The 19,502-nt window shown below is 37.7% G+C and overlaps 3 protein-coding genes across 5 annotated transcripts in view; 1 reads left to right on the forward strand and 2 right to left on the reverse strand.

Annotated features, from left to right (window-relative positions):
- LOC134680299 (uncharacterized) overlaps nt 1-19,502 on the reverse strand; it is a 120,148-nt gene that overhangs the window by 26,660 nt on the left and 73,986 nt on the right. The window lies entirely within an intron of this gene.
- LOC134680277 (uncharacterized) lies at nt 70-9,177 on the reverse strand. 3 transcript variants are annotated; one of them, XM_063539375.1, is made up of 17 exons: nt 9,005-9,170; nt 8,689-8,848; nt 8,397-8,616; nt 6,898-7,028; nt 6,358-6,489; nt 5,469-5,586; nt 5,316-5,382; nt 5,158-5,223; nt 4,516-4,577; nt 3,712-4,435; nt 3,440-3,485; nt 3,267-3,364; nt 2,572-3,150; nt 2,248-2,340; nt 1,694-1,843; nt 734-858; nt 70-298 (listed from the first exon to the last, which is right to left on the reverse strand). In XM_063539375.1, exons 1-17 carry the CDS (start codon nt 9,060-9,062, stop codon nt 140-142), a joined length of 2,988 nt encoding a protein of 995 aa, XP_063395445.1. In that variant the 5' UTR covers nt 9,063-9,170; the 3' UTR covers nt 70-139. The 3 variants fall into 3 exon arrangements, with proteins under 3 accessions (XP_063395445.1, XP_063395446.1, XP_063395447.1); XM_063539376.1 differs by lacking the exon at nt 5,158-5,223; XM_063539377.1 differs by lacking the exons at nt 70-298; nt 734-858 and having other exon boundaries at nt 1,689-1,843; nt 2,285-2,340; nt 9,005-9,177.
- On the forward strand, nt 12,372-18,942 carry LOC134680292 (alkaline ceramidase). Its single transcript, XM_063539400.1, has 5 exons — nt 12,372-12,599; nt 12,676-12,832; nt 13,112-13,211; nt 17,508-17,645; nt 18,163-18,942. Exons 1-5 carry the CDS (start codon nt 12,507-12,509, stop codon nt 18,482-18,484), a joined length of 810 nt encoding a protein of 269 aa, XP_063395470.1. The 5' UTR covers nt 12,372-12,506; the 3' UTR covers nt 18,485-18,942.

Genomic DNA, 19,502 nt, shown 5'->3' on the forward strand with positions numbered 1-19,502 from the left:
CTATATAACTAGTCCCGTAAGCCCATTCCAGTATGTCCACTTTAACTTAATAAGAATGTGTAAAAACGAGAAAGTTTAAATCACTGTATTCCATTGCTACACGGAGTACACGAAAAGGGGTAATTAAAATCTTTAGCATTCAGTTCTTGCGTAGATGGGCCTCTTGTTCACGTCTGTGGTGTCTCTTGCATTTTGATTCGGCATTGTTTTTTAATATGCTTTGATGGGGACGCTTTTTACTTGGATTTGGTTTTCTACGTCCACAATTTAGACAAAATTTTAATGGTGCAGAGGGAATCTGGAATTAAAATTATTTTCGCTATTATAATTTCGCTAATATAATAATTGACAACTGTCGAAACTACGTGGTTTAATCCTTAATTCCTTATTCGAAGAACAATCAGACACGCGGGTGGGGAAACCAACAGGCCATTATTTTTGGAGATAACAAAACTTGTTATCATCGAATGGGCTGTTTCATGAATTTGAACCATGTAAATAGGGTGGTAAAACTGGTTTTTAAACGGCTCGTTCCCGTTTACTTATGACGGTGTTTTTAGCAGTAGCAGAAGTACCTAACTCACTGCATAAAGGAAACAATACCTTTTGTTTAACAGATTAGGGGTTTGAGCTCAAGAAATCACCTCAGAAAATTCCAACTATACTAACTGTAGTATAGGTAGTTGGAATTTTGTGAGGTGATTTTTCTTGGGTTGAGTAAGTGAGGTGAGACCTTGAGTTTCACGGTCTGATCTTGCCTCCGCACTTCCACGCCTGTAGCGCGCTTGTGTAACTGCCGCCATGTTACGTCCTCTTCTGTGCCTGCAGGTGGTCTTTGTCGCCCTTTGTTAATTTTGCCTGTCGTAAAATTATTTATAAATTTAATACCTACTCTTTCAGGAAACAGTACTTATTGGATGTATTGATTAGATGAGTAGAATAGATGGTTTATTTCATGAAAGACAATTACATTAAGTTTGCATTGATGTCAATATAAAATAAATAAATAAATATTATAGGACATTCTTACACAGATTGACTAAGTCCCACAGTAAGCTCAAGAAGGCTTGTGTTGTGGGTACTCAGACAACGATATATATAATATACAAATACTTAAATACAACCATAGACAACAACCATGACTCAGGAACAAATATCTGTATCATCATACAAATAAATGCCCTTACTGGGATTCGAACCCAGGACCATCGGCTTCGCAGGCAGGGTCACTACCCACTAGGCCAGACCGGTCGTCAAAAATATAAGAATTTCTATCAATCATGAATCATGATCGGCAAAATAAAATGAAAACAATAACAATACTAATGAAATTAAATTATAGCTCCAATAAGGATTGTCAGAACAATTAGAATAAGTGTAGGTAAATACTTACAAATCCAAAATATAAATTCACAAACAAAATACAAATAATACGAGTATCTCCCAATAAGGATCGTCTTTATGATAAAGAAAACAATGTCAATAAGAAACAATAAGAATAAAACAATTTCTGAATCAAATTGCCAAATCCATTTTATTTTAAACCTAATTAATTACTAAGTTTATATATTATATAACTTTTTTGGCATCAGTCAAAAAATTCAATTCTATCAGTCTGTTCTTGAATCTACTCATAATTATAATATTTATAATAAATACCATTTCCCGGTCAGTTGTTGTTAATCACGTTTACCTGCTTTTCGTTTCAAATCGGTAATATATTTTGATATGTACTTTATCCACTTGTTCCATTTATCTAGGTTCATTAGAATAAAGTCCAAATCTTGGCACCATTTTTGATATTGACGCACCTGATCTTGCATTTTTTCTGTTCTTACATAACCTGCATTTTATAGAAGTTTTATTTTATGAAAGAAGATATTTCAAATTAAAATCGTTTTAACGGATTATGTCGCTATATTGAATTTAAAATTACAATACGTACTCTGGGTGTACCTACATATTTTAAATTCATCATACGCGGTACAATCCGTTTAAATAGTTTTATTTCATGAGTAACTATCGCGGTATTACCTAATCGACGACAATATTTTAAACATAAAATACTTATAGATGGTCAAACAAATCTTGTCAGTAGAAAAAGACGCGATATTAAAATTTTCTATGAGACGATATATATCCCTTCGCACCTACATTTTTCTGCCGCTTTTTCTACTGACAAGATCTGCTTGACCAAGTATAGTTTGTAAGTTATGCGCTCCACGGTCCATGTAATAAATCGCATACCTGAATGATTCAATGACATGCAGGTGCAATGTCCTACGTTGGGTTCGCCTTGTCCGCGTCTTATCCAGGCAGGGGCATCTTTTAGATGAACTCCTAAAAAACACTCACCGATGTAAGTTTTTGTTAGGTTACATGGTAGCTGGGTACCTTCTACGCTCTAAATTCAAGTTTTACTTAGGTAGAAAGTGTCAGAAGATATGTATAACTATACGAAAATATAGTTAGGTATGATTTCATATATAGATACATGTAACTGTTTGGATTAAAATGGTGTAGAACTCACATACACTTGATCAACTCTAATATATTTCCAAATATACTAACGATAATCAATCTTCTGCGAAATTAACTCTTCAGCATTCTGTCTTTCATTCACATCGTCATTAGTTGTGTCTTTCTGCAAATGTTCAGGAGTTTGCGACTTGTTAAATTTTGACTTATCTGATTCACAAATAATATGGTCATATAATTCAGAATCTTGCTCATCTTCATCACATATCAAAATAACAGAGTCATCTTTTCGTATAGACGTGACTTCCTGACTTTCCTGTGTCGGTTCTAACAAAGTTTCACTTGGATAGTATATTTCAGATTCGACCAATGGTCCGTCTGGCTGATCACCTTTTTCGTTAACATGGAGCGATTCTTTGCTACTCTGCAAATCGCTAATCTCTTCTGCTACATTTGGGCTTACAGTTCCTTGTCGATTATTATCATCGTTGTCACCCTCGTTATGTTTCTTAGAGTCCGTAGTTTTAAGTAAATACTCAGTAGCGTCATCAAGAGCAGTAGAAAACATCTCATCCGCTTCTAATAATTTCCCCATAGATGTGATGGAACGTGTTACACTCGCACTGGGTTTAGTTAAAGGTTTCGTTTCTGGCCATGATTCGTCAGCGTCACCTTAAAAAAATATAAATTGTATAAATCGCAAAACCTGTCTCCATTTTTACGTTCACTTGCTATTTGCATGGGGGGTTAAAATATTATATAAGGCAATAAGTAGATGACAAACTTACTCAACAATTCTTCATTTGGTGGGGCAAAATCTATATGAGGTCTGTCAAAGTATGCAATATTTTCTAATAGCTGTTCATCTTCTAAATGTAATTTTTTCCTATAAGAATAAAATCTGTTTAGTTTAGAATTAATTGCACTTTTATTGACAAAATATACCTGTATAGCAGTATACCTGTTAAGCGGATTATTTTGATCCTTAAGAATATCATTTATTGAGTCTGTAAAGAAAATAAATCATTCTTATAATTAAACTTGCAAGGTTTAGGTTAGGACTACTTACCTACGTAATTTTGGTATGTACCTATATGAGTACCTACGACTAAGGTAACTAAGTGCAGTCGTGGTACGCGACGTAAAAAACTCATACAAGATTGACATCATTAGAAAATTCAGGGGTACTTTCTACTGATAAAATCTAGAAAAATAATTTAAAATAAATATTACCAAGGTTTTCTTTGGAAAATTGAACTGTTTTGTTCTTTCCCTCAGATAATTCTTCAGTTATTACTTCAACTGCGTCACTCACGTTTGAGCTTGGTTCCTCATTTCTATCTGTAACGTTCTTTTCCTCAGGCGCCAATGAGGTATTATCTTCCAGTTTTCCATCGTTTTTATTTTCAATTTCAATCATTTGTGCTTCAGTAATCTCATTTGAGGGTAGCTGGGTCGAACTTAATTCTGGCGAGCCACTTATATTTTCATTATGCTCATCATCGTTATCATCTTCGGGCATTGCTAACGGAGTATCGTTACTGTACAGTACATCAATATCAGGTTCAACTTTAGTATTATGTTCAGGTTTGATATCAAATTGAGATTGAATTTCAGATTCAGGATTGATATAACCTTCAGATTGAATATCAGGTTCCGATTTGATATCAGGTTTTTCTTCATTACTCATTGAACGAACGTCAGATATTTTGCTAGGGCTTTCTATAGAATCTTCTTGTGTAACAGAGTCTATAACGGTTAATAATTGTTTCATAATATCATTTTCTATGGTATCTTCATTGGATTTTTCATCCATTGTAGTAGCATCATCTGGTGTAGCTTCTTCATCAGCTGTTTGATGGTCGGTTTCCTGTTGCTCATCTTTTTCGACGTCTTCTGAAGTTACACTTAAGAATTCTGGCGTCAGAATGTCCGATGGAGTTTTGATACATTTATGCTAGAATGATTAGTAGGAAGGAAAGGTTATAGACACTTTTAATTTTATTACTACAGTGTTTATGTGCATATTATACTTACCAAAATACTGTCCACGAAGTCGTCTAGTAAATCAAGAACGGGCCCTTCTTGTTCTTCTAGATCTGACAATATGTATTAGTAAGTTGTATTACAAATATAGACTACACAGCTCTCTAAATAACTGTCTCTAAATGAGTGTTAGTAACTGGTAAACAATTTATAGATGGTCAAGCAAATCTTGTCAGTAGAAAAAGGCGGCAAATTTAAAATTTAAAAAATGTAGGCGCGAAGGTTATCGTCCCATAGAAAATTTGAATTTCGCGCCTTTTTCTACTGACAAGATTTGCTTGACCAGCTATAGATGGTATTGCAAATGAGATGGCAATATTTTAAGGTTGTCGCACACCAAAAAGTTCGGGACTAGATCGGTAACTACCACCTCAACCCGACTCAATCAATATTCTCTGCAGAACTAATAAGCGGATTTTTTGGTGGGGTTTTGGGAACTTGAATGTAGACTACGCCTCAACCATGATGTTTGACCAGCTATATTAATCAATATTATTATGCTTGACACACACAGTTGACGGCAAGCGGATGAGTTGATGATGCGGCGCTGGTCTGGTGCCGCGCTTTTTAGTGCTCTAATATTTAATATGATCCTTAAAAAATAAATCTAAAACTTAAAAAAAAAATATAAACCTCGTTCCTGGTATGTGATTATTTCTATGAGGGTTGCCATATCTCCAGCAGGAAGTAAAGCTCTTGCTAAAATAACATAAAAAAATAAACAAAAAATCTAATGACATGACATAACAGTTCATAAAGTAAAAACAAGTAAAGGTAATTCGAAAAATTACCCCTTAATTCTTCTTCCAGTAATTTTTCTGACGAATCTTCAAGTATTTCGGCTATCCAAATAGTTACCTGATAGTATAATAAAAATAGATTAGCATAGTCGAATTGGTGCTATTTACAATTTACTTTGTTAGTGATAATAAACACCTAGGTACCTTTTCTGATACTTCTCGCACCATTCGCTTATTAATTGTTTTATCCACTTTAAACGTTGTTGTATCTTTTATAATGTTGTATATTTCTTCACTGATGATGTTTGCGATGTTTTGTAACCTAATTCGTTGAACAAATAACATTAGATATACAAGGTGCCCTATTGATATTCCGAAAAAAACTACGCCGATTTTTGTTTCGCCGACAACGATTCGCCGACGGGTTCTTTGGCAGAGTAACGATTGGCCGAATCTCATTACGCATAGTAGTCGTTTGCGAGATTAGTCAATAAGCAGAACATTGATACGCATATTTACTATTCGCAGAATAATCATTTAGTAACTGTCATAATTACCCGAGAAACCATTGGTCGAAACACAATAGGGCGAATGTTCATTTGGCATTAATATTGACTAGAAAAATTTCTTCCTAATTTATTACTTTACTAAATTAACTTTCATATACTCGTAGTATTCATTGAAACTGCTAAAAGTTTTTCGGAGAATCATTAGGTACCCGATATACAAATACCATAGGAAATACATCATGCCTAGGAACAATATTAGGTACATCTGTTGTGCATAAATATTCTCCATCGTATTTTCCCGGAAAATTACGAACGTGTCTTGCTATTTCAGTCAGTCTCGGTACAAAACGTACAGACTGACTGAACTATCATGACAAATACGAATGTTTCCGAGAAAGTACGATGGAAAACAATTATGAACTACATCTGTATGGGGATTACTAAAGTGCTCCCATGGTACAAATTAAATACCTAATACTAAAGTAAAATACTAATAAACCTAGATCTAGAGGTCTACCTGCTGTCGTTCCTTGTGAATGCACTTGCCTATTCTGAGTTTACCTAAGAAAACATCATCATCTTACCGAGAATTCAATTTTATAACAATCGGCTTCATTAATAACTCAGCTATTTTTACTCCAAATGCGTCACTTAAAACTTTATATTCAGCTTGGATCTTGCTCCGCATTGCCTCCTTGTTTATTTTTCTTGACGCCCTAAAACAGAATTGTGACAGGATCGAACAATTTAAAACGCGAGTTGAAAATGAGAAAATGATAAACGATAACGTAAAAACCGTTTTTTTCTACTTCGTGGTCAGTGGTGGATTTGCAGTCTTTGCCGCCCTAGGCCCCAGGCCCTGTAGCCGCCCCATTCAAGGCACCCATAATATTGACTACATTTTGAGTTATTTCTTGTTGCCATCAGCGAATTTTTTGTCACAATTTGCCGCCCCTAAATATCTTGCCGCCCTAGGCCCGGGCCTACTGTGCCTTAGGGCAAATCCGCCTCTGTTCGTGGTAATGAAATTAGCCAGTAGGTATGGATAAAATCAGAAATTCACGTATGTACAATATGTAAGTGAAGGTCACCTATGTAAGTAAGTATATAAAGTTAGTAATTACCTTTTACTTGGCGTAATTATGACGTTGTTACGAGTATCAGATGAGCGCCTGTTACGTGCCAAACAATTTACGGCATCAGAGACTTTAACTATTGGTTCTTGGTCCGTAACACGCTGTTTCAGCCGATTTATCTGAAACCGATCCGTAATATACCCAATTACCCATATCCATATCACAGATAAAAAATGTACAAGTCCCGACTAGGGAATGCTTTCGGATCAGTTCAGATCCTAGCCAACCCCCCCTTAATATTGATTTTAACTAACACGATTTTGAGTCATAATTTTATAAAACTGAATCGGGACTTAATTGTGTAGATTACACTTATTACATAAGTTCATTACCCATTTGGCTTATTGTATACCTATTTATCTTGCCCCGACGGAAAGCTTACTACTTACTCGTATTATTAAGTGGGAGCAGTATACCGTCTTTACCATAAGCACAGAATAAATAATAGTACTAGGTACAGAAGACTCACTCCCTAACAAAACGCGTCTGTTTCGATCAGCACAGATATGGCCGCTAGGTGGCGACAGCGCCACGCGCGGCTTATGGCAAACCCCAAAATTGAGGCCGAACGGATGTACTTTTAGCTACCTGTAGCAAAGCGACGAAATCGCGGAGTGAGCCACACCTGCCATAAGGGCACACGGGGCCCGTGCCCAGGGCCCCCATCGTCAGGGGGCCCCGAAGGACAGACCGTAACAGTAAATTTGATTATAGTATAGTTTGAATAATCTCAGGTGAATTTTTCGGGCTCAGATATTGTTTCCTTTATGCAGTGGTTACAATGCTTACTGCTAATAGCCCCGACGTAAGTAACGGGAACAAACCCATTTAAAAAGCAAATTTACCATTCTAATTATATGGTTCAAATTCTTGAATCAGCTTATTCGGAGATAACACGTTTTTGCTATCTCTAAAAACAAGACCACCCTAATTGTTCTCTGAACAAGCTGTCATATGAATTTGAACCTTAATACTATCACGATAGTTGCTTTTTAAACGACCTGGTTGCTTTGGCACGTGGCTGTAGACCGCTTAAAAGAAACAAAGGCTTTTGTTTAACGGATTAGCACCCGAGCTCGAAAAATTCACCTGAGATTATTCAAACTATAGTAAAGTAGTAATTTGATTATAACAAATAGAAGATCATAGTAGAAAAATGTTAGTTTAATTCGCTTTCTTTACTTTCCAAAAGGGCCCCAAATTCTTAAGTGCCCAAGGGCCCAAGCATAGTTTAAGACGGCCCTGAGTGGGAGTCACCTGTAGAAAACCTGATTCTTTGCATGCTACATTCACTAATTTCACCATTGATTGTCATCATAATTATCAACAGAAAGACTTTGGCATCGGAATTTGCTATACCTAATAAGCACATTTAGGTATCAGAGAGGAATATTTCATTTTATTGGTAACAAAAATACTAGAATCTTTCGAAGTTTAGACTACAATCGTGTTACCATCGCAATCGACGACTTTTCATAACAACTCACCATTACTTCCGGCAGTATATTAGCATTGGCTCTCCACGAAGCCATACACTGTCGCTTGGTCGGCGCAGCTAACTCGCTGATTCGCATAGAGCACGCTGGCCGGCCCACCCGTGGACTTTGATATGAACAACTGTCATCTCGTGACGCTGACGAACTCAGCCTGGCATTCTTCTTGAGTGGGGACTTACTACGACCGCGTTTGTTCCATTTCGAAATAGTTCTGGACATAAATTAACAGGTTAAAGTGATAAGTAAAACTAGAATTTTACATAATATTTACAAGAGAATGAACCTTCTATGGAAGTTTCCGCCGTTGGCAAGTTTTGGCGACTTGATGAGGACATTGACATTATTTGAGCGTTCCGAGGCTATTGACTTCTGGTCTTGGAGCATTCGACCTCGGGCGATTTCACTTTGAATAGTTTGTTCGACCCATGTTTCTAACTCTGCATCTGAAAGGTATATACGGTGAGTATAGAGCGGTCTCATCGCCTTGAAGTCCGAGGCACAAGAGTAATGGATGTATAGCCCTATAGACTCCTACAATATACCTACATGGAATAGACTGTAATACCCTAAAGTCCCTAAACACCAGAATTTAAACTTACCGGAGGTAGGGTATGAAATACGACTCATTGGATAGGATTTCTTAAATTGGTTTTGCATTGTAAATTAAGTCGTCATAACAAATAATTTTGAAGGCGTACCTAAACACGCAGTCTATTTAAAACCGAAAGCAAGTATGGGTAATTGCTTTTAGACTTAAAACACCAACTGACATTGACAAGTATTTTAAACTCATAAAATCTATTAAGCAATGGAACTGAATGGAACATTATGAACTATAACTTTTACTGTCTCCTCCATATCCAATTGTTTACGTCGAAATAAAATTATCTACTTGCCCGGGGGCTGTCCATAAGTTATCGATTTTTGACGATTTTTGACCCCCCCCCCCCTCCTATAATCATCCAAAAATCATGCTTCAAATGACCCCATTTCCTCCTACTTCAAGCTACCGTCATCCGATGTCCAGACCCCCCCCCCTCTTATTTAAAATGACGTAATTTATGAATAGCCCCCCGTCATTTAAAATAAGTGTTCCGTGAACAAAGTTTTTTATGGAACCTAACGGAGCACTAAAAATTGAACATTAATTTAATTAGGTATATACCAAGGCCTCGAAACGAAAATAAAGGTAGATAACAACATATTCTTCTTCGTCTCTTGTCAGGCTTTCAAAAACTTTGTTAAAAATATTGTGTTAAATTTTCCGCCGCGGCTTGTATCGACGTTTGCCGCCATTTTTACTTATTTCCGGTTTCATGACAGATCCATAGATATAATATACTTAAAGATTACGTCTATGCGAGCTGGCACTGTGACCACTTTTGTTTAGTGTACGATTAACAATGTATAGACGGTCAAGCAAATCTTGTCAGTAGAAAAAGGCGCGAAATTCATATTTTCTATGAGACAATATCCCTTCGCGCCTACATTTTTCAAATTTGCCGCCTTTTTCTACTGACAAGATCTGCTTGACCAACTTTAACTCCACCTTGCTGTAGCCATGTCGATAGTCATATCCATAAACTATCGACATTTCTTGCAATTTTAATTTTACTTCAAAGTTTTAACGATACCTAAAATGAACAAAAACGCTTTTATTCTTTATTGTGGTTGATCACAATTTTATCGTCACGCCCCAGCAGGGAACCAAGGGAAAGTTAAGATATTTAATTAAAATACATAAATACCTATTAAAATACGTGTTCCGCAATAATTGAATTATTTTATTATATTATAATATATTCATTATCAATTAGCATTTCAATTATGTTTATGTTTAACGAAGATATTGAAGCTTCAATTAATCGCTGTTTCGTTCCGCCGTGTAGAGTTTATCGATATATAACATGATTAAAATCGACTTTTTACATCCCTAAAAGAGCACACATATACGTTTTTACGCACACATATACACAACCTGGTTAAACCTTTGAAGTAAAACTAAAACTGGAAGAAATGCCGATAGTTTATCGATATAACTTTATCGACATGGCTACAGCAAGGTGTTTCCACATTGGACGCGATTCTACGGCGGCCGCTAAACCTCCTAATTTTATTTAGGCGTCGCTAAACCACTTTGCTATTCTATGAGCAGCTGTCATAATCAAATGACAACACCAATTTGAATCTGACGTTTCTTAATTTAGGCGGTCTATTCAATTTAGGTTTAGCTGCTTAAATTCTATTCAGTACATGTCTTTTTTAAACAAAAACATAGAAACGTCAAGCTAAACTGACTAATTTTAGCGGCGAATAAAATAGTCCCGTTTAAAATACGATAACACAAAAAAGTCAAGTTTTGCAGAATTTCTTTTTCGAAATGGATGAAGAATACGTCATAGCTGCTGTGGTGGCCGAAGAGAGGGAGTATGGCGAGGGCGAGGGTGAAAAAAATTATTTGAAGAGGTTGCGAGACGGGTCTAACCCATTTGACCGGTCCGAGCGGAAGTTCCGTAAATTGTTTAGGCTGTCGCGGGCCATGGGCCGTCACGTAGTGGACACTCTGTGTGAAGGCGATGCGCTACGAGCGGGGACGGTGCCACCACATTTAAAGGTCCTAAGTGCACTGAACTTTTTTGCCCATGGCAGCTACCAGACTGCTGTGGGAGAAATTAATATACTAGCTCAAAGTCAGCCAACAATAAGCCGCAGTCTGGCAGATGTGTGTCCTGTTATTATAGAAAGGTTGACCCCACAGTGGATCAAATTCCCAGTGACCAGACTGGAGAAAGACAGGGCAATGCGGGAGTTCCAGGACAATTTTGGAATGCCATATACATTGGGTGCGGTAGATGGGAGTCACATCCCTATACACAAACCCCCAAATAACCACCCTATAGCCCCGGGTAATATTTTCTACAACAGAAAAGGGTTTTATAGTATAAATTGTCAAGTGGTGTGCGATGCCACAGGTCGGATCACTAGCGTAAACCCTAACTTTCCGGGTTCAACCCATGATGCTGCTGTTTGGAGGAGCAGCAATGTGCACCAGCACCTCGAAGGGCAGTATCTTCAGAACCAAGCGATGGAGTGGCTTCTTGGGGACAAAGGCTACCCACTTCTCCCGTGGCTGATGACACCTCATCCTGACCCAGTTGCCGAGTCACCAGAGGCAAGATTTAATAGGTGCCATGCACAGGCGAGAGGGGTCATAGAGATGTGCTTTGGAGTATTAAAAAACAAATTTAGATGCCTTCATCGCCACCGTACTTCGCCGCCAAACTTCTTCGTACTTGACAGCAGATTTTTTTAAATGTTGCCTATTAAAATTTGATTAATTATTTTTAATTACATAATTAAAAAGTAACGTTTTAGTGGTCTAAGGTGTGTACACTAGTGTTAAATATATGTAATGGAATAAAATTCATTAAATTATCATATTTCACCCAAAAGAAAATACGATTTTACAGTTTTTATACAGATATCATTCATTCATTCGTTCACTTATTTTTTTAAAGTGGCAACACACTCAATTCAACTTAGAAATTTTAGAATCCGTCTAAAATCTGGCTAAATTTAGTCAGCTTGACGTTCTGGAATAGCACTTGTTAAATCCGCCGTCTAAAATATGATTAAAACTTAGACATTTTAATTTTAGGCTATTTAGGCGATGTGCACGTAGAATCGCGTCCATTATTGTTAATCGTACACTAAACAAAAGTGGTCACAGTGACAGCTCGCTTGGACGTAATCTTTAAATATATTATATCTATGCATTTTTTTGTATCATGTGGCAATACTGTAAACTGGTAACCCAGCACTATTACGCCTTGACTTCACTTGTCATTTACTTTGCTGTCATATCGTCAAGGAAAATCAAATCGAAGCGTAGTTAGTGGCCGATTCGCTGTATTACTCGTATACTTCGGAATAATTAAAATTTGTGTAATTTGAATATCATAAACTGCCAAATATACTTAGTAGCGATTGATGGATTGAAAGTCAAAGTTTTGTTAATTGCGCGTAAAACTCCTGAATTAAAAAGAGCGATTTTCTTTGTGGAAATTCTTTGTTGGTAAACAAAGGATTGTGAATTCCATAATGTGGTCTCATCTTCAACGGGGTAGTTCGCCCGTAGATTGGTGCGAATCTAATTACTCTATATCTCCTATGATCGCCGAGTTCGTTAACACAGTACGTAGTTTTATTTCAAATATTTGTTTATTCTGCGGTTGACGATCTCTTTCAGAAAGGATTTTTTTATTTGCAGGTCAGCAACATCTTGTTTTTCCTGTTTCCACCGGTTCTCATTCATTTGTTCCAAGAGTATGCAAAGTTTGTTAATCCAGCCATCAATTTATTATGGATTATGCTGATGGTAGTGGGCCTGAGCTCGGCCTATTTTCACGCGACCCTCAGTTTAGTTGGTAAGTAAGCTCTTAATTAAACTAACTAAAATAAGTATACAGCTAAAACTGATTTAATCAACCTGAATTAAAAAATTAGGAACAAAGCTGCAGTAAAATCTTTAACAAGAACTTGATATGTATTCAATTCAATTTATGACATAATTATAACTACAGCTCGACACATTGGTGGCCTGATGTACCTAATTGTAAACAGTTTTTACTGGACTGGTTCAATGGACTTGAAAAAGTGAGTCACCTCTTTATGATACCTACTTTATTTTGTTATATTGCTTTCAGGTCAACTACTGGATGAGATAGCTATACTGTGGGTGTTTATTGCTACATTCGCTATGTTTCTGCCAAGAAGATATTTCCCCAAATTCTTAGGAGGTAATAGGTAAGCTTTGTTGACTCATAATTATTATGTTCAGTTTAATGGTCAGTCAACTTCTCAACACTCAACATACACTACAAAATTCCAAAAATAGAGGGAAGCACAAGCACATACACCCACTTAAACTCTTAGCCCTCTTAGGCCAATTCTAAATTACCACTTACCTACAGAGTGACAAATACACAATGAAAAACAAACATCCCTTGGAAATAAAACCCAATCCCAAACAACTATGAATTATGTATTTCGCTAACCACTACCCAAAGGTTGCCCGGAAGAGATTGCTTTTTAGCAGTAAGACCGCCTGTTGATTACCTCTGCTTGTGTTTCTGTTTTCTTTTGTATTGTTTTCATTTATTGAGGTGTGCAATAAAGAGTAGATATTTGTATTGTACTGTAACCTAGATGTGATAATTTTTTGAACAATTGCACAAATTTTAAAGTATTAATTAGGATGTTTAGTGTTAAAATTGTAAACTACCAATATGTTAAAAAATGAATAAAAACGACATTCCAGAAAAGCTTTCAGTAAACTTTATATGTATTTGTTTTTGTAGATTTCCAAATAGCAGTTATGCAAAAATTACTGTATACTTGCTCAGCAAAAATACCTATATAATATGACCTTGGCTTGAATATTGCTTCTTCACATGCACATGTAGCTGATTTGATTATTACTGCACTAATTAAACTGTTTGTATTGTTCTGCTCTGAATTGAGTATTGTATAGATCTTCTAACCTCGTGCCGCCCACCATACAAAATTAGAGCCAAGGAAGTTAGAATCCTATTGTATTTTCGATTAGGTTGAATTTCATTTGTTCGAAAAATTTTCGAGACAAATGAAATGCTACCTACTTTGTTTTTAATTAAGGTTGACATTCCAACGAAACTAAGTGTACATCCTAATGTACATTGGGCGGCACGAGGCTAAAGTACTTAAACCAAAGCATGAGGTTTCTCTCTTTTAGTCTGTACCACAAACATTACTGTTTACATAATACTATTGTAAATAGTACATAGTAATGTATATTACAAAAGTTGAGCTGGAGAGGGATAGAAACAGCTTGAAAGTTGTCTAGATGTAAAATTAATTTTAAGATTTATAGAGGATACTATACAATACAAATACTGTTTATTGCACACCACGTTACAGAAAACAATACAAATAATATAGGAAGAAGAGAATTATGAGTGTCTAACTTTTATCTTAGTGTTTTGAGTTAGTTATGACAGAAACTAAAATATAAATAATAAAGCATTTTTACAACTTTATAGCAAAACACTAAAACTTATAAATAAAAAATTTGCCCTAAGTCATGGTCCGTAGGTAGGGTGCCCAGAAGGCTGGCCGCATTGCCCCGCTGGATGGCAATGCTGATCCTTTGGGCAAAATATAGGCCAGCCCTCTGGTCACCGGAGGCCTCTATCAGGCGCTTTGATAACTCCCCATAGAGGCGACGCGCGCTTGGTCCCCACGGCCCCAAGGTTTCCACACCAAACGCCGCAAATATGTAGCTACTACCTAGTGTTACATATTTGCGGCGTTTGAGGCTTTCGGCCGAGGATGCGGCCGCACCAGCGCCAACTTTGGTGCCTGGAATATGGGACGGCGCCAGGGTATCTACGCACGTAGCGTCCCAGACAAGTGGCCGTCCCATACTCCAAGGCACCAGCGTCATTCCGTCAGGCCTCTTGCCATCGACCCTGGCCAGACCGTTGGGCTCGAGGACCGCCGGACCTTGGCACTGACAAGGGCCCTTCGGATGACGTCGTTGAGGCTGGCGTGGCGGGGGATCCTTCCAGCGCTACGGCTGCATGAGAGGCCGTGGTGGCCCAGATTATCCACCATAATTCCGCATTGGCACCGGTGGGGTATGTTTGTTGATGCCCCTATTCTTAAACATGTGGCCAAACGGAATGTAGTATTATCCAGCAATGTGCCCACAGTTGTGGATGGTAGTGTCTGTAACCACAGACCCGACTCCCATTCCGCAGTGGCAAGAAGACGAGCGCGATCTGTCGGACTAAGTGCCGAATCTAGGAGACGGTTCCTAGTTAGACGGCAGAGAGGCTCGTCCCACTGCCTCTGCGAACATGGGTTGACAGGCGGGTCTGTGTTAGGACATGTTAAATGCCATACGTTCTTGGCCTCGGTACAGTGCGAAGCCTCCAGGGCCCCAAGGGAAGGGGCTAAAATTTTCCCAATGAGGTTTTGAGCACCGTGTACCGAAGCCAAGAAAGCGGGTAGCGCCACGCTGGAAATTTTGCGGATGCCCAGGCCGCCCAACCTAATGGGTAGGCTAGCCTGGGTCCATGTTCTTTCGAAGATCAAGTTTTCATAACTATCTATGTACCTATTTTGTTGCCTACTACACCCATAGCACAAGCATGCAAGTCTTAGGTACTAATATTATTATTATTATTATTATTATTTGTTAGCCTGTTGTGTCCCACTGCTGGGCAAAGGCCTCCCTCTCTTTCTTCCACGCGTCTCGTTCTATGGCAATATTAGGCCAATCTTTCCGAAAGACGTCGAGATCGTGCCGCCACCTCCTTCTAGGTCTGCCGTGACGCCGCACTATGTTTGGTGTCCACTCGGTAGTTTTCTTGGCCCACAAGTCGTTTGGCATACGGCAGATGTGTCCGGCCCAGTCCCATTTAAGCTTGGCGGCTGTCAGGGCTACGTCGGCTACTTTGGTTTTGGAGCGCAAGATGGAATTTCTGATTCTGTCAGTCAATTTGACACCAAGAATACTGCGCTCCATCGCTCTCTGGCAAACCTTGAGGGAAAGCTTTTGAGCATTAGTCAAAGACCAAGTCTGAGCGCCGTAGGTGAGGATCGGAAGAATACACATATCCATGAGTTTGCGTTTCAGCGATATAGGAAGGTCTCCCTTCATGTATTCTTTCATGGACCAATAGCTCTTCCAGGCATTTTCGGTACGTCTTGCGACCTCCTTGTCTTGTCGTGCCTGGAAAGAGACTATTTGGCCCAAGTAAATGTACTCATGGACATATTCAATTCCTCCGCCGTCTACTTGAATCCTACGTTTGGCGCTGTTTGTCATTAGTTTGGTCTTTGACATGTTCATTTGCAGTCCGATCTCAAGGCTTACCGTGCTCAGTTGTTGGAGCATGCTTTCGAGTTCTGTGGCCGACGCTGAGAAAAGGACGATGTCGTCAGCAAAGCGAAGGTTTGTTAACCGTCTGCCGCCGACTTCAACGCCCCTATCTTCCCATTCGGTCGCCAGCTTACGGAAGGCCTGTTCCAAGGTGGACGTAAATAATTTGGGAGATAGCGGGTCACCTTGTTTGACGCCTTTTTCAATTCTGAAAGTTGGGCCAGAAGACTGTAATTTTATATTTGCTGTGCTGTTATTGTAAATGTTGCGTAAGAGATTTATATATGTGGGATCTATGTTTTGTTCTTCTAAAGCAGTAAATATCGATTTATGAGAAATGCTGTCAAAGGCTTTTGTATAATCAACGAATGCAAGGTAGAGAGGAAGGTCGAATTCATGGTGCTTTTCTATTATTTGGTTGAGTGTCTGTAGATGGTGTAGGTACTAATATACCAACTAAATAACTTTACCTTGAACTAGAAATAAGTTCTCTCATTACATTGGCACCGTCTTAGTTGATAAGACTAATAAATTGTTTGTGTATGACCTACAGTCCTTAAATCATTGTTAGCATACTTAATGACTCTAGTGTTGACACAGCATTCAATTAGATGCTTTGTTCTCATGAATTTATGATTATGCCTATTTATAAATAGGTTTGTAGGTTTTTCTGTTGCTGAATGTCTGGAATCCCTAATTTTCAATGAACCTAAAAAAAAAACAACGGTGTTTATTCTATTTATTTTCGACTTACTTAAAGTAAATAATTAATAATTGAAAATCTAATTAAAAGTACAAGGGGTTCATAACGTGACTGTATCTTTTAGGTATATGAGATAGTTTTAACAGTTTTTGAGTGAGTACCGACCGATATGAGCGTTGAATAAATTGACAATTTCAACTGTCTAGCTATCACGGTTCGTGAGATACAGCCTGGTGACAGACGGACAGCAGAGTCTTAGTAATAGGGTCCCGTTTTACCCTTTGGGTACGGAACCCTAAAAAGTATTGAATACAATAGTGATATAATCAAGCTTTTCAAAAAAAGCTCTCTATTATATCACGATTGTATAAAATACTATTATAGCGTCAGCCGGCAATTGATTAGGTACCTATCGTAAATCAATATACATATGATCTTTATCTTTTTTCAATTTATATGTTTTCTTTTCCAGAAAAATGCTAGCATTGTACGCGTGTGTTTTCTCATTTGTATCAACTGGCTTCCTGCTGATGTACCCATTCGCAAATGCCTTTGCTCTGATGGCGCTCGTCGTACCCAGTTTAATGTTCATGTACAAGGAGTTATTAAGGTAAACTTGCATCAGAATTTTGTAGCGTAGGTGGTTTAAATATGGTAGTTTACTGATGCTTTTGTATTTGGTCCTTCGAACCGGATTATCAAATAGCGTAATAAAATTAGGTAAGTACTCTTACTAACTTTTTTGACGCCGAGTATTACTGAAAATATAGAAGTTGCCCCTCTTGTCAAGCGCTTATATGTAATAATGGGGGTCCCTTTGTTTCCCATAAAGTTTTAAGTCATAATGTATTGTTTGTCATATTATTGTTAGTCATAAAACTGAAACCGTTAACTTTTCAGGATTTTCCTAAGGTTATTCTATAGATAGGTTAGGTTAGGTTAGATTTGTTTTATGGCAATCCTGAAAAGTTACGGGTGTCTGAGAAAAATCAATTATGACTAACGAAAATTCGGACAAAACATGCATTATGACTTAAAACTATTTGGGAAACAATAGAGACCCGTAATAATGATTTAATGACCCCTTATGGGAAACCGTTAGATGAAATATTCGTGTACCATTTCAGAGTAAAATGCGCGCGCGTGTACCGCTTAGGGTTGCGCAGCATGGCCGTCTGTTTCCTAGCCCTATTCTGCTGGATCATCGACCGCCTCTTCTGCGACGCCTGGCTCTCCATCGACTTCCCCTACATGCACGGCGTTTGGCACATCCTTAGCTTCATCGCCACCTACACGGCGTTCGTAGTGTTCGCCTATTTCAATGTCTCCGAGGAAAACCCGGACCAAAAACCTGTGCTCAAGTATTGGCCAAGCAACGACTTCGAATTGGGTATCCCGTATATTTCTGTCAAACGTCCGTGTAAGAAAGATGAAGATTTGGCAATATAAAACGCTTTTTCTATATTTGTAATATGTATTAAAGACATGTTCACATTAGGTTTGATCAGCCGTACTCTTGGTGTACTGTATCCGTAGTGTAAACACTCTATTCTAAATATTAAGTATGCCAACTGATGGCTGACCGTAACCAAACTTAATGTGCACGTGCCCTAAATGAGTCGCTAAATCGAATGTGATATGTGAGTGTGAATTAGACTGTAAATCGTGATGTCTTTGTTTAGCTAAACGCTGTAAATGTAAAACAAATGCAGCTCGCTGAACGTAGCGTAGGATACCTAATGTAAATAATGTGGTTTGATTATTACCGTGAAATTCAATTTAAATAAGTTTAGATACCAAATAACAGTAGCCAATCTAAACATTCTCAAATACCCGTTTTGTGTTCTGATATTTTTGATCACAATGTTCGGTCCGGTAACAAACTTCTAATCGCTATTGAACAGTGCTCACCTCGAATCATGAATAGCGTAGCATTTCACAGTGTGTGATTTTGCCTTAGTTCCGGACGTCATTAATTTATTTAATATTATGAAGTGTTTGGTTGTAAGTAAGCCGAGAAAGAAACTCCCGTTGCAATATTTCACTTAGTTTCTTAATTATATTTTTTTTTCTGAGAGGTCAACGACCTTCATAAAAAATGTTTCAATTGAAATCTCCTAAAATAATCCAACTACCGCTTAAAATGAAATACATAATGTTTATCAGTTTAAAACGTATTATAGTGGTGAAAGTTTCAGGACCCTGATGGCAAAGGATAACGGTATATTAATAAATTTTGAAATTTAAAGAAAGTGTTAATTAATAATTAACTACAAAAGGGTCGCATTTTTTTTTACTCGTAAAATTAACTTTATAAATGTACCTTTCAACTTTGAAAATTCTGTTAAATTATCTTGCAGGAACTCGGAGATATTGCGTTTCTAAGTTTTTTTCCGATTTCTATGGAAATAGGGTTGTCACAAAATTTATGTAAAATTGATTCCATTCGATTTGTACTGAAAGTTGA

The sequence above is a fragment of the Cydia fagiglandana genome, chromosome 3 (assembly GCF_963556715.1).
Source record: "Cydia fagiglandana chromosome 3, ilCydFagi1.1, whole genome shotgun sequence".
NCBI classification, from domain to species: domain Eukaryota; kingdom Metazoa; phylum Arthropoda; class Insecta; order Lepidoptera; family Tortricidae; genus Cydia; species Cydia fagiglandana.

Coding starts and splice junctions, on each gene's coding strand:
- LOC134680277 (XM_063539375.1), bottom strand. CDS start 9,062: ATGCAAAACCAATTTAAGAAATCCTATCCAATGAGTCGTATTTCATAC. Junction 3,486..3,711: donor ATTTTCCAAAGAAAACCTTG/GTAATATTTATT, acceptor TTTTCTTTACAG/ACTCAATAAATGATATTCTT. Junction 1,844..2,247: donor CATGTCATTGAATCATTCAG/GTATGCGATTTA, acceptor TATAAAATGCAG/GTTATGTAAGAACAGAAAAA.
- LOC134680292 (XM_063539400.1), top strand. CDS start 12,507: ATGTGGTCTCATCTTCAACGGGGTAGTTCGCCCGTAGATTGGTGCGAA. Junction 12,833..13,111: donor CGCGACCCTCAGTTTAGTTG/GTAAGTAAGCTC, acceptor TATTGCTTTCAG/GTCAACTACTGGATGAGATA. Junction 17,646..18,162: donor ATGTACAAGGAGTTATTAAG/GTAAACTTGCAT, acceptor GTACCATTTCAG/AGTAAAATGCGCGCGCGTGT.